This window comes from Grampus griseus (assembly GCF_964374135.1).
Source record: "Grampus griseus genome assembly, chromosome: 16".
Taxonomy (NCBI): domain Eukaryota; kingdom Metazoa; phylum Chordata; class Mammalia; order Artiodactyla; family Delphinidae; genus Grampus; species Grampus griseus.
Genome location: NC_139010.1, coordinates 27,226,223 through 27,240,788, shown reverse-complemented (window position 1 = coordinate 27,240,788; position 14,566 = coordinate 27,226,223). Strand labels below are relative to the sequence as shown.

Below are 14,566 nucleotides of genomic sequence, written 5' to 3'. Positions count from 1 at the left end.
TATTTTTTTATATTGTTTTCACAAAGAGCCTTACCAGAAGCAAATCCCTCCCAGTGACTACGTGTCAGCTGCTCCATACAGCTTAGGACCTTGCTCCACACATCGTCAAACACATAAGCAAGGACATCCTCTTTCATGCAGTAAAATGGAGCAATAGGTGGGTACCCTAATTTCTGTTTCTCTGTAGCTGCTTCTGATTTCTTTCCATGAAACCCCTCTTCCCTGTTAACAGAAGCAAGAAGGAAAGACTTCATGGTTATTCTTCACTGGGTGTTCACCACTGTCTTTTGGCTGCTTAGGAGTGTGATTTATGCTCCTCCCCGCCACCACCCCCCCCTTCCTCCCCGCATATATAGCACAGGTATTAAATAGGCCTGTGAACTAAGGGAGTTTTCAACAGAGGAGACTCTGCATTTCCCTTTTTACATCCATCCCACCCCACCCCCCTACTCTGCCAAAAAAATAGAACAAGAAAAAGAAGACAGAATCATTGTACTTTTTTAAGCTTTAAATAGATGGGCATTTAAAATTGATCAACAAGCAACCTATGACAATTAAGCACACAAAAATACTCTTTTTGTTGTAACTGGGTAACATTTAGATTAATATTAACTTGACACATTTAACGATGCGCATATAACTGTGATTATGCTGCATAATTATTTGAGGCAATGATTCATTAGGGAAGTAGTCCACATAGATTATTAAAATTAGTATACTTTTACTAATCCAAATAAACATTTGGTAATTGGCTGTAAAGGAAAAAGAGGGAAGCCCAACAGCACAGGAAACTACTCTGAGACTCTTCTGGAGACTGTGTATCTATAATCCAGAAACTTCCAGTTAGGCAAGTCTGTCTCTTCTCTGGCAATGAGTGCCAGTAGCCCCAGATTTCTGGGGGAAGAAAATTTGGCTGATGGATGTGCTTATCTATGACAGATGTATTATAAACTAAGACAAAGCAAATTCTGGAACTGGCTTGGGTGGAGAGAAGTACCTTTACAGTGAAAGTTACTCCTGGGGCAACAAAGTGCTCAAGAATGAAATAGGAAACTGTAGGCAGGTAAGAAGGATGCTAAGAGATTTAAGCAGGGCAGCCAGACTCCCTTTGCTTCTCCTTTCCCAAGGAAGAGCTAGCCTGGCATTAAGTGGCAGAGGAGGCTAATTAGCATTAAATGTATTTCAATTTATATTTCTTTTTAGAGGAGATAACATAGTCATATGATAAAAATTCATATTGTATAGAAGGAAATATATGTATGTAGTGAAAAATAAGTCTCCTACATCTCTGTCCCCCAGTCCCCATTCTCAGAAGCAAACACGTAGGTCCAGAGAGATAGTTACATTATACACTGTACTGCACCTCACTCTTCTGTCAGTGTATCTTGTCCATGATCCCTATCAATGTATATAAATCTGCCTCTTTTTAAAAATAACTGCAACAAACAAACAAACAAAAATAACTGCAGAGTATTCCATTGGATATACCATAATATATCTAACTAGACAGTTATTGATCAACTAACCTTTGCTTTTATAATCAATACTGCAATTAATACCCTTCTACAGATATTCCTCAACTTACATATTGGGTTACAGCCCAATGAACTTATGAAAATATCATGTCAAGAATGCATTTAATAGGCCTAACCTATTGAACATTATAGCTTAGCGTAGCCCACCTTAAATGTGCTCATAACACTTACATTAGCCTACAGCTAAGCAAAATTATCTAACGCAAAAACTATTTTATAATAAAGTGTTGAATATCTCATGTAATTTATTGTATACTCTACTGAAAGCGAAAAGCAATGGTTGTATGGTTTTAAGTATATTGGTTGTTTACCCTCATGATTGTGTGGCTGACTGGGAGCCACAGCTTGCTGCCGCTGCCCAGCATCCCGAGAGAGTATCATACTGCATATCGCCAGCCAAGGGAAAAAAAATCAAAATTCAAAGTACAGTTGCTACTGAAGATGTATCACTTTTGTACCATCGCAAAATCAAGGAATCATAAGTCAACTCATCTTAAGTTGGGAACAATATGTATGTACTTCTTTGGCTACATGGATATTATATCTGTAGGATAAATTCCTATAAATAGAATTATTGAGTCAAAGGGTATGTGCATTTCAATTTAAAGAGGTGGTATACATAGGATCCAGAAAGTATACTCTCGGGCATTTATCCCAGAGACATAAAAATTTTTGTTCATATAAAAATCTGTGCGTGAATGTTCATAGCAGCTTTATTAATAATAGCCAAAAGCTAGAAATAGCCCAGGTGTCCTTCCACAGGTGCACAAACTGTGGTACATCCATACCATGGAACGTGCTGACAATAAAGAAGAATAAATTTTTGATAAACCTAAGTAAATAAATAAATAAATAAATAGGTGGTATAATTCTCCAGTAGTGAAAGAATATGCCTCTTTTCTCATTCAAGGAATTATTAACCTCCTTTATCTTTTGTTCTTTGATAGTCTGACATGTAAAAGAATACTCATTATAGTTTTAATTTGTATCTCTAATTGTGAATGAATTCCATTTCATATATTTAAAATCCATCTTCTTATAATGTGAACTATTCATGTTCTTTGTTTCATCTTTAATCTTTTCCTTACTGATATACATATTAAGGAAATTAAGCCTCTGTCTATGCATGAACTGCAAATATTTTTGCCAGTTTGTCATTTGTCTTTTGACTCTATGAATTTTTTCTATGCAGAAATACTATTTTATGTAGTTTTTTAAAGAATTTCTTAAATGACTTGTAGATTTTGTGCTATGGTTAGAAAGACCTTCCCTATTCCCAAGTTATTTTAAAAAAAATCTTTCATATCTCATTTTCTTCCAAACTTACATGCTTTCATTCATCACATCTCAATATCTCAGTGATATCTCTAAAGAGAAGACTGCCTTTCTAAAAATCTTCCATTTTACCTGAAAATTCATTTCAGTTTACTATCAGGAAAGGGGAAGAGATGCCCCAGGGACACCTATGAGCCATGAACATCACATTTTAAATTAGTTAAATCTACTGTATTTTTTATAAGCTAAAATGAAGGGAAAAGACCTTTGAGGAAAAAGGAAGAGAAAATATGGATAATTTGACTCAGGCCAGATGAAGTGAAAGGGAAGGGGGCAATTTCTGCAAAACCAAAACAGCATACTTATGATTCCCTTGGAACAATGAGCTAGCTCAACGGTGTTATGTTTGGAAATCTGGGTTGTGTTTACCTGACCCTAGGACTGTGTACCTTGAGCATGTAGTAAACATGGCTCAGTAGGAAATATGGGAAGAAGTCCAGAATCATGTGACACTAACTAGACCTAACCACAGCCTCACAGCCTAAAATGAAATTCTCACTTCTAGATGTACTACTGTGACTATCAATTCTGAGCTTTTAAAGGCTTAGAGGAATAATTTAAGAGTTTAATATATCAGAAAAGTAGCATGGAATAGTGAGGAGAGCACTGGATTTAGAATCAGATGAATAAAGTTTTCATGAGTTACTGGTGATACTTTACAAAGAGGAAAATCAAATTATGTGGAGAAAAAAATTCATTTAAAAAATGTTTAATCTCAGGAAGAGGCAAATGGCGTGTGTAGGAAGAAAATATACAAGGAAGACTGGTATATGAAAGCAATAGGAATTTATATCAACTAAGTACATGACACTGGATAACTGAGAACTAATAGAAAAGAAATAAACAGACATCAACTTAATTATAGGTAGTATTGGTAGTATACTTTAGAAAAAATAGATATTAACAACAAAATAACAGGGGAGTAAAAAGTTTAAAAGACATAATACTCACATATCTGTGTGGTCGAATGCTAGGTATTCCTCTATTATTCCTTCCGAGAAGATTATACAGTCTTCCTCTTCTCTTTCCATAGAACACAAGCTAGGGGATTTGGCAATGGAAGATGCTTTAGGAGCATATGAAGATGAAAAATGTAACTTCTTTCCCCTAATACCAAATCTGGAAGAGGAAAAATATTAATTATGTTCAACATAAACAGTTTTCAAAGGAACTCATTCGCACAAGTTTCAGCTCAAGGTCCCTTGCCCTAGTGACACCTTCCTGGGCTACTCTAAACCTTAATACCTGTTATTTCTCAGAACAGGAATAAATAAATACTAGCCATAGACCCACTCTGCTTAGGTATATTATGCACTATTGAATACTGCTTGCTATCTTTTCAGATGCAACAGCTATGGCTATAAAATATTTTTAAAAATCTAATAATATTTACATTCATAATTAGCTCTTTAAAGTACCTCAGGAGGTTATATGCTTATTTCAATAACTCCGTCATTGTTCAAAATGTATACTCCTAAAGGGCAAGTATCTTCCCTTACTTCTATTTAAATTTCTCATCCTACCCAGGTATTCAACGAATATATGATGACGCCTTCACTTCAGCAGGTTTACTTTGGAGAAAGTCAGTCAAATCTGAGCAGTACAATTTTTTAAATGGCTCTCAGTTTAACCAAATATTAAATATAACCAATGTATGCTTTGTGTTATTCTTTATACCTTTTTGTACCTTAAGTATTTTTTAAACAATGAAAAAAGAATAAACCTATGGCACTTTTCAGCAAGGCTAGTGGGAAAATCTTTTTGGAAGACATTTTGGAAATATGCATTAGAAACCTTAAAACAGAAATACACTTTGATTCAGTGGTTTCATTTGTAGGGGATTTCCTTCGAGGATATGACCTATAAGATTTAGCTATAAAAATTATCATCACAGAACTGCTTATAATTGCTAAAATTCAAAACTGGCCCAACTGTTTCAAAATATAGGATAGGGGATTGGTTGTTTAAATAATGGTATATTCATGCAGTGGAATTCTATGAGGTTACTAAATTAATGTTGGGGGACAAAATGGAAGATTCCCATAATAAAATGGTAATTATAAAAAGATTATAAAATATGTACAGTAATTTCAAAAAACTCTATACATATGTGGCAGAGAACGCTAGGTGCCCCCAATATCGATTCTCCCTGCCTCTCCTAATACATCATGCCAATTTAATTCAGGAGAGCAATACACGCACCTCAAAGATGACATTTCCCACCACCTTGCAGCCAGATGTGACCAATGAGATATGAGCAGAATTGTTATGTGGGACTCTGGGGAGGCTGTTTAAAGAGAACTGGGTTAGCTTTAAGGGGTGCCCTTTTGCCCTCTGCCTTTCCTGCTTCCTGCTACCTGGAAAGTGAATGTCATGTTTGGAACTCTATCAGCTGTCTTGGACCACCAAGAAAAACCCCAAAACTCAGGAAAAGTATCCTGGGCTAGCACAATGTAGCAGAAAGATGAAATGAGTCTAGGACCCTGAAAACACCATACTACCACTGTACTATCTTTAGATACCCTTCCTCCAGACTTCTTTTAAAAGAGAAATTTCTCTGTTATGTAAGCCGTTAAATAAGGTGTATTGTTCATAGGAAGTGGTTGGAAGGGTATTAGGCCAGACTGTGTAGTACTTTGTTAACTTTGGCTAATTGATAGCAATGGCATTGAAGTTTTTAAGAAGGGGAATGACAGCATCCTTGCTTTAAAAGATGACTATGGTGGTGATGAAGAGGATAATGTGGTTAGGAGGCTAGTGCAAAAGATGAAACAAGAGCTGGTAAGCTGATGAGAGCCTGGACCATGGCAGGAGGCATGGGGGACAGAGAGACAATAAGAGATGGGAAAACAGTTTGAAGAATAAATATATCAAAACCAGCTGGTATTATCGTTTATAAAAGTCTCTAAACTTGAGACTTTAGGTTTTTTAAGTCTCTGTTCTGAAATTCTAAACAGTGATACCCAAAATCTAGTCAACAGATTTATGGCAATCCATGACAAAATTTTTACGGATCCACATCAAAATGAGCAAAATAAGAACAATGCTCAGTAAGACTACAAAATGCCCTTTCTTGAAAAGGACTGTCCTTATTTTGAGACATGCTTTTTTGTGTTAATATGTCATTTCTTTTATAAAACAGTGGTGTTAGTATTTTTTTTCAACATGACAACATGACAAAATTAAAAGCTGTCAAACCCATGTCAAACACTGCACTCCCAGCATTCCTTATGTTATTGTGCTACTGTATCGTTCCATTTGTATTACTAACCAATCATTTTTTAGTCAGTGGTAACTAATGGAATTACTTGCTCTGAAAAAAAAATAGGCTTTTCTAACAAAGTATAGGCCTTTTTGTCAGTTAAAAAAATTTTCAGTTAGATGAGAAGGAAAAGTGTTCCCATTTCCCCTAAAGCTGCAGCAAAGAACAGATAGTATTCTACATCATAAAGCTGTCTTTGCAAATGTTGTTTCTAACAAAGGGATCTTTTAAATCATCAGACTTCAGAGATTACCATGTCTGGAAAATAACCTTTAACTTCTAAAATGTTTGTAATTCTCTTACTTACTAAAAAAATAACAGTGGTCTTATCTAATAATGTATTGCCCTGATAGTAATATTTAAGTTCAGATCTGTTTTCTTGTGAGCGGAAAGAAATCATTGCCACTTTATTCTTCTCCCACATGCATGGAGGATAAAATGACTTTGCTGGGTTTCTTATTTAAACAAAGAGTTTAATTTGGAGCCAGCCCTCAGGTGTAGGCCTTAGGAGGCAGAATTCTGCAGCCTTCATGGAGGTGATCACTGCAAGGCCCTCCAGGTTGGCTAGGAGGAACAAGTGGCCAAGAGCTCTCTCCTTCCTGACTAGGATCTGAAAAGTACAATTAACCACTCTCAACTCCATTTCAGACCAACTTATCTTCCAGTGGACCTCTAGCGATGATCAAAATAGAGGAAAGTTACATGAAGTTGTGATCTCATGATGCCAAAAGGAAGAAAATATAACTTAGTACACTAGGAAAGGAAATATGATTGTGGATGGCCCTACCAGTAGAAAAACGGAAAGAGAACATCTCCATGGTTTTGGAGAGCTTCAGAAAGCTCTTTATGTCTGAAAAAGTCTGATTTGTAATTAGCTTGACTGGGCTCTTGCATTTAGGACAGTTGTAAAAAAAAAAAAATCAAAGAAAATGGAAGCAAAAGCTATAATTTGTAATGAGTGACATGAGGGAGGTGGGCTTAGGAGAAACCATACCATGTCACTTTAATGATATTTTAAAAACTGTGGTGAACAATATAAGATTAAATACACCATCATAAGCATTTAAAACCATACAGTTCAACAGTGTTAAGTATGTTCACATTATTGTTCAACAGATCTCTTGAACTTTCTTATATTGCAAAACTGAAACTCTGATATCCATTAAACACTCATTGCCCCTTCCCCTTCCTCCCCTCCCTTTGGCAACTCCGCTTGTACTTTCTGTTTCTATGATTTGACTACTTTAGATACTAAAGATGGCTGGAATCATATTGTATTTGTCCTTTTGTGACGGGCTTATTTCACTTAGCATAATATCTTTGAGGTTCATCCCTATTGTAGCATGTGACAGGATTTCCTTCTGTAATATTCCATCGTATGTATATACCACATTTTCTTTTTATTGTATTTTATTTATTTATTTTTGGTTGCGTTGGGTCTTTGTTCTGTGCACAGGCTTTCTCTAGTTGTGGCGAGCCAGGGCTACTCTTCATGGCGGTGCATGGGCTTCTCATTGCAGTGGCTTCTCTTGTTGCAGAACACAGGCTCTAGGCGCATGGGCCTCAGTAGTTGTAGCATGTAGGCTCAGTAGTTGTGGCTCGTTGGCTCTAGAGCGCAGGCTCAGTAGTTGTGGCGCACGGGCTTAGTTGCTCCACAGCACGTGTCCCCTGCATTGGCAGGCAGATTCTTAACCACTGTGCCACCAGGGAAGCCCCCCTTTGTCCATTTATTAATTGGGTTATTTTTGTTGTTGTTGTTGAATTGTAGAAGTTCCTCATATATTCTAGATACTAGCTCCTTATCAGACATGCAATTTGCAAATATTCTCCCCCATGCCATAAGTTGCCTTTTCACTCTGATGATTGTTTCTGTTGACGCACAGAAAATTTAGAGTTTGATGTAGTCCCATCTGTCTATTTTTGCTTTTTGTTGCCTAAGCTTTTGGTGTTCTATCCAATAAATCATTGCCAAATCCAATATCCTGAAGCTTTTCCCCTGTGTTTTATTCTAGGAGTTTTAATAGTTTTAGGTCTTCCATTTAGGTCTATAAAATCCATTTTGAGTTAATTTCTGTATATGGTATAAGGGTCCCACTTCATTCTTTTGCATTCTTTCCCCAGCACCATTTGTTGAAGAGACTGTCCTTTCGCATTGTGTAGTCTTGGCGCCCTTGCTGAAAATTATTTACTCATATACGCAGAGGTTTATTTCTGAGCTCTCCATTCTTTAATGATTTTTTTAAGGGTTATAATTCTGCATATAGTCATATACTTTAGCAACTTATTAGATATTATAGTTAATTTTTGTTGAGGTATGTATTTAAAGTAAGGGTAGGTAAGCCCCTTAAGCTAACTTGAAGCAGATGACTGCATAGTTTCTTTTCAAATGGAAATGTCCTCAGACTCATCTTCTTCATGGTCCTTTTCTGGGCTGTGTTTTCTCCTTATGCTGCCACCATCTTCTATTGTTATAAAGTTCCTGGAATTCCATTTTGACCTAGACACTAATTTGTCTTGATTGATAACATTGTTTTGCCACCATAATATCAATTAATTCATTTTCATGGAGTTTGTTTTCATATAAATATGATTTAGTAAAAAAAAAATAAGTTGATGCTAACCATGTTCTACGCATTGTACGAGGTGTTAGAGATACAAAAAGGAAGAGACTGTATTTTTGTGTTGTTTATTATACTACTCTCCTCTGGCCCAAGAACTCCTCAAGAATGGAAGCTGGACCGAATACCTTGTTTAGTACATTTGAGATTTGAAAGAAATCCAGTGTGGGAGGATGAATGAATGAGAGAGAGAGTGACAGAAGATAAAGGTAGAGATGTAGGCTGGGGCCAGCTTATGATATAATTTTAGATTTGTATCTTAAATTCACTGGGAAGCTATTGAAGATTTTTAAGTGGGGACAGAAAGGATTAACGCTGAACTTTAAAAGGAGAATCTGATGTAATGTGGAGGGGCAAGAATGGATATAATTTGAAATGTTATTTTTGTAGAAAGTAGATGATCAACCTCATATTTTATGGAAAACTGATTTGTTAAACTGAAAAATATCAAAATGAATTCTTGACACATTTTTTCACACCACTTATTACAAAAAGTGGCAGAATTGCAGCAGCATCACCAACTTACATACCCTCACTACCCAAATTTTGTTCTCAAATACTAGTAGCCTCTCAAAGGAATCAGATTTCCTTGAATTTCAGCTGATACCATGCCTTAAAGGAAGAAACAATTTTTTTCCAGGATGGGCCTGGAGCATCCTATTGTAACCAGAAAACAAGGAAACATTCAAGACAAAAACAAAGGAACTAGCTTGACATGGCCAAGTTGTAACAATTTGAGCATCAATAATAATTATGGTTAATTAAAATATATAAATATTTTGAAACGCAATGAGTTCATTAATGGTACTCAAGATAGAAAGTATCAAGTATGGACAAAGTGGTAGTGATAGGAAAATAAATATGGATTATATTTAATTTGTTATTATTTTCAATAAGTAGTGACGTGCTAATATAGCTGAATAACTTGTTTCATTTAAATATCTCTGTATATAAAGTATAGATAGGTAATTGTTTCATCTGTATAGTAAAGAAAGATAATTATTGAAAACTGTAAGTCAAATAATCCAGAAAAGCAGAACGAAAAATAAGAAGCACCAAGCAGCAGTGGTGGTAGCAAGTAAAAAGGAAAGAAAGGTTGCCTGTACTAAGTTGCAGAATGATGATTTAGCCAGATGTCCTAAAAAAGGAGGAGCTAACTGCTCAGATTTGTTCCTTATTTCTTTGGAATCTCTAAATGGAACTGCTATTTATAGTTATAAAATAATAAGGCATATATAAAGTTTATACTAATAGATCAGGTAAATATATCTTAATAGCAGGACATAAGTTATGTAATTTTGGTCAGTGAGAATTAAAGGATACATCATTTCTGTGGGAGACATTAGTTTGTAAAAGTCTGACCTTTATATAAAAGGAGTAAACTTAAAAAGGCTTATTGATGTAATACATGAGGTTTAAATTTAGAAAGAAAGCTCAGCCTAGTGACCAGAAGCTTGAGCTTAAATCACTTTGAAAGAAGTAAACAAATCCCATTCTCTGACCAAAAATCAGTTAGTTGATAACCCAGATCTCATAACCTTAACTGGCCTAAGACAATAATGTTTTACTTTGTGGTCTGATGAAATTACTACAAGCCCCAAAAGGCATCAAAAGAAAGTATTACTACAACTCTTAGAAGGTATCAGTATAAGTAAAATTACAGTCTTAGGAAAAAGTAAAGGAATTTATTTATTTACTTATTTATTTATTTGGCTGTGCTGGGTCTTAGTTGTGGCACATGGGATCTTTAGTTGCGGCATGCGGGCTTCTTAGTTGCAGCATGGGGACTCTTAGTTGCAGCATGCATGCAGGATCTAGTTCCCCAACCAGGGATTGAACCCAGGCCCCCTGTATTGGGAGCACAGAGTCTTATCCACTGGACCACCAGGGAATTCCCAATATTTTTAAAAAGTAAAAATAAAAATAAAGAGTTTGAGGTGTTAAAGAATTAGCCATTTTAGCTAGTGTACTAATTACCCATTTTAAGCTGATAAACTAATACCAGTTTAACTTCTATAAAGAAATTAAGTTTTAATTAGTATTATATGTTTAAGAAAATGACTTTTCAGAATTTTTTTCAAAAAATTTTAAAGTCTGTTTCTTAGATCCCTGAATTTCTTTAAACCAGTGTATCTACACATTTATTCCAAGAGGGAAGTGCCTAGATTTATAGATGGACGTAGATATATATGAATCTGAATAACCCTTAAATCCTAGAGAATGTCTTACTTTTGAACAAAAAACTAAGTAACAAAATTCTAATATGCATAAAGAATATGGTCAATCTTACAGAATTTGCTGTGCTTTACTAAATACCAATAAATAGGAAGAAGTATTTTAATCCCTTAGTATAACTAGTAGAATATAATACTTGCACATTAGAATACATAAGTACTTACATATTAGAATACTTACATAGTAGAATCTCTTTCTTGAGACATTGTTGCCTCATGTGAAGCTGAAACAGCAGAAGGGGATCTAGGATACAGTCCATAACCTTCACTTGGAGTGATTATCTGCCTACCCAGAATCCTTCAAAGTGAAGAACATAAAGAGATAATTAAGCACCTTCACCTGGCATACATACAAAATGTAGGTATTTTTGGAACAAATTTGATGGCTCTACATAGAAGTCTAGTACATACTTAGTCCGTTACTGATTTAGAATGATTCTTGAGAGAAATGTGAATCCAGAGCCTTTTTAAAGGTATATCTCTCTCCTATACAATGGAGATAGAAAGGATAAAGCTTTTCCACCCCACTGAAAAAAATCCAAGGGAACTGGGCAAACATTTGTAATTTTCCCTCCATCCCCTATAGCAATCTTCATTAAATTTGCCAAAGTGGGTGAAAGCCAGGCCAAATTAGTGAAAACTGAATTATATTCTTAAGAACATGAAGCTTTATAAATTTTAAGTATGTGTAGTAAGTGCACTAATGCGGTTTCTAAGGAAAGCTTCCTAATAGCCTATGTTTGCTTTCAAGTATACATGCATAAGAGTTTACTTATAGACAACAGTGTAATCAAATACATTTTCTGACCCTCTTGTTCAAAAGCAAGGCTGTTTGGACAGCCATAGTACACAGATCACAGTTACTGGTATAGAAGTTGTTTTTACTTGATTAGGACAATATAGGTAGTTATGAAAACTCTGAGAAACTTCCATCAACATGAGTTTTCTGTCATCTGAGGCTTTATACCACATTGCCTCATTTATATAAATCTATGCCCATAGAGATTTCAGAATACAAGCTTTCTTGGAAATCTGCTCTTCAAATTTTAGTATTAGCCATGAATATACAAGGGCTCCAATACCTGAGGTGAGGAAAGCTACATGTCCACTGTTGGCACTCTTCTTGTAGACTTTTAATATGTACACTCAACTTCTGCTCATACAAGAGCTCGTCAATGGCTGTGAACATTGCGTGGACTTTTTCAGTGGCATTTTGATCAAGTTCCTAAAAGAAATTATCACCCCAAAATATTTAGATGAGCTTCAATCTCTGTTAATAATCATAAAGGTTGAAAGCAATCAGATTCTGTTTTATTTTCAATATTTAGTCCACTTGTGTGAAAGAAAAGTTAAGTTAGTGAGTTTTGGGATCTTACAATATTCAGATGGCCTCCCTATTCCTATTTAAAGAAAATTTGTGGAAATATCTACGTTTTTAAAGTAACATTTTCTTCATCAAAAATATCCAGAAAAGTATAAAGAAAGATAAAAATTACCAATAATTCTACCACTCAAAGATAATGATTGTTAATTTTATTATAGTTGCTTGGTTCCAGTATTCTTTTTAGAGCGTAAGGTAGACAGTCAATCCCATATATATATTACTTTGTAGTCTGCATTTTTCACCTGACAGTTTACATTAAATCTTTGCCCTATAATTTATCCTTTTGCAGCAGCCAAAAGGATGGCTATAAAATGTGAATCTGATCATGTTATCTGATTCTCTGCTTACTCTCTACTTCATCTGTTTTTATGTTCCCTTTTACATTCTGATGGAAGAAAAGTTACACCTTTTTTTCTTTTTGCGGTACGCGGGCCTCTCACTGTTGTAGCCTCTCCCATTGCGGAACACAGGCTCCGGACGTGCAGGCTCAGCGGCCATGGCTCACAGGCCCAGCCGCTCCGCAGCATGTGGGATCTTCCCAGACCGAGGCACAAACCCATGTCCCCTGCATCGGCAGGCGGACTCTCAACCACTGCGCCACCAGGGAAGCCCCTAGGTGATTTTCTTAGTTCTCTCATTCAATTCACTACTATTCTGTTTCACTGGGTCCAGTTTACATATAGTAGTTATGTCCAGTTATCTACTCAGATATTTCAAATGCTATTCATGTCTAAGATTTTAAACTGAATTTTCATATCTGTCTTTTCTTAAATTAAAATCTCTACCTGCTTTGTTTTAAAACCTCCAATAATTTTAATGGATGCTATCTTATCCCTTAACTCTTTGAGTATTTAGAAAGTTTAATAAACCTTATTGAGGAATAGTTTACATACAATAACATTTCAAGTATCTACAGCACAATGACATTTGACAAAGGTATTCACCCAAGTAACCACCATTGTTTTCCAGATGTAGAAGAACATTTCTGATACCCCAGAATGTTCCCTCATACCCCTGTGCAACTGAAGTTTCCTGTTCCCCATGTCATGAAACCATTGATCTGATTTATAGCACTATAAATTAGTTTTGTCTGTTACAGAACTTCATATAACCAGGATCATGCAGGATGTACTTTTTTGTGTTTTGCATTATATACATATATCAAATTATTACTCTGTATACCTAAAAGTAATGCAATGTTATATGTCAACTATATCTCAATTTTTAAAAAGAAAAAAGAAAAGGAGAAAAAAAGACATGAGATACATTGTGAGGATAAAATACACAAAACTTGATGACGGATTCAGTGAGAGAGGTGGAATGTTTTTCAGCAGAATGTTTTTGAGGTTCACCGATGTTGTTGCATGTGTTAGTATTCATTACATTACATTCACTACATAGTATTGCGTTGTAAGAATATGCCACGATTTGTTTATCCATTCTCCTGTTGAGGGACATTTGCATTATTTACAATATTTTTTATTATGAGTAAATATATGAACATTCATGCACAAATCTTTTTCTGGACATATATTTTTATTTCTCTCAGATAAATACCTAGCAGTAGAATTACTGGTCTTATAATGAGTGGATGTTTAATGTTAAAATAAACTACTAAAACTATATCACAGAATAAATGTACAGGTTAGCACTCCCACAAGAAATGTGTGAGCATTAAATATGCTCCACATCCTGGCTAATACTAGGTATGGTCAGTCTTTTTAGTTTTAGCTATTTTAGTGAGTGTGTATCATGACCGTTTTAAATTTGCATTTCCTTGATGATAATGATATTGAGCATCTTTCTATATGCTACTTGGCCATTCATATGTTTTCTTTTACAGAGTGTCCAAGCTTTTTGCTCATTTGTTTTCAACTGGTCTATTTATCTCCTTCATATGGAGTTTTAAGTTTTGGATGCAAGACCTTTGTCAGATATATGTATTGCAAATATTCTCTCCCAGTCTGTGGCTTGTTCTTTCATTTTCTTGATAGTGTATTTGGGAGCACAAAAGATTTTAATTTTGATGGAGTCAAATTTATCCATTTTTTTAGGCTTGTGCTTTTGTCGTGTCATATCTATGAATTCGTTGCCTAATCCAGAGTCTTGCAGGTTTTCTCATACGTTTTCTTCTAAAAGAATGACAGGGGCTTCCCTGGTGGCGCAATGGTTAGGAATCCGCCTGCCAATGCAGGGGA

General features: G+C 35.4%; 1 protein-coding gene across 3 annotated transcripts in view; it reads right to left on the bottom strand.

The window, feature by feature from the left end:
- FAM149B1 (family with sequence similarity 149 member B1) overlaps nt 1–14,566 on the bottom strand; it is a 61,047-nt gene that overhangs the window by 21,114 nt on the left and 25,367 nt on the right. For all 3 annotated transcript variants that reach the window (XM_082674352.1, XM_082674354.1, XM_082674353.1), the window contains 4 exons: nt 12,067–12,209; nt 11,166–11,282; nt 3,822–3,989; nt 35–222 (listed from right to left, as the gene is read on the bottom strand). In XM_082674352.1, the coding sequence (XP_082530478.1) occupies nt 35–222; nt 3,822–3,989; nt 11,166–11,282; nt 12,067–12,209 (616 nt within the window). The remainder of the gene's footprint in view (nt 1–34; nt 223–3,821; nt 3,990–11,165; nt 11,283–12,066; nt 12,210–14,566) is intronic.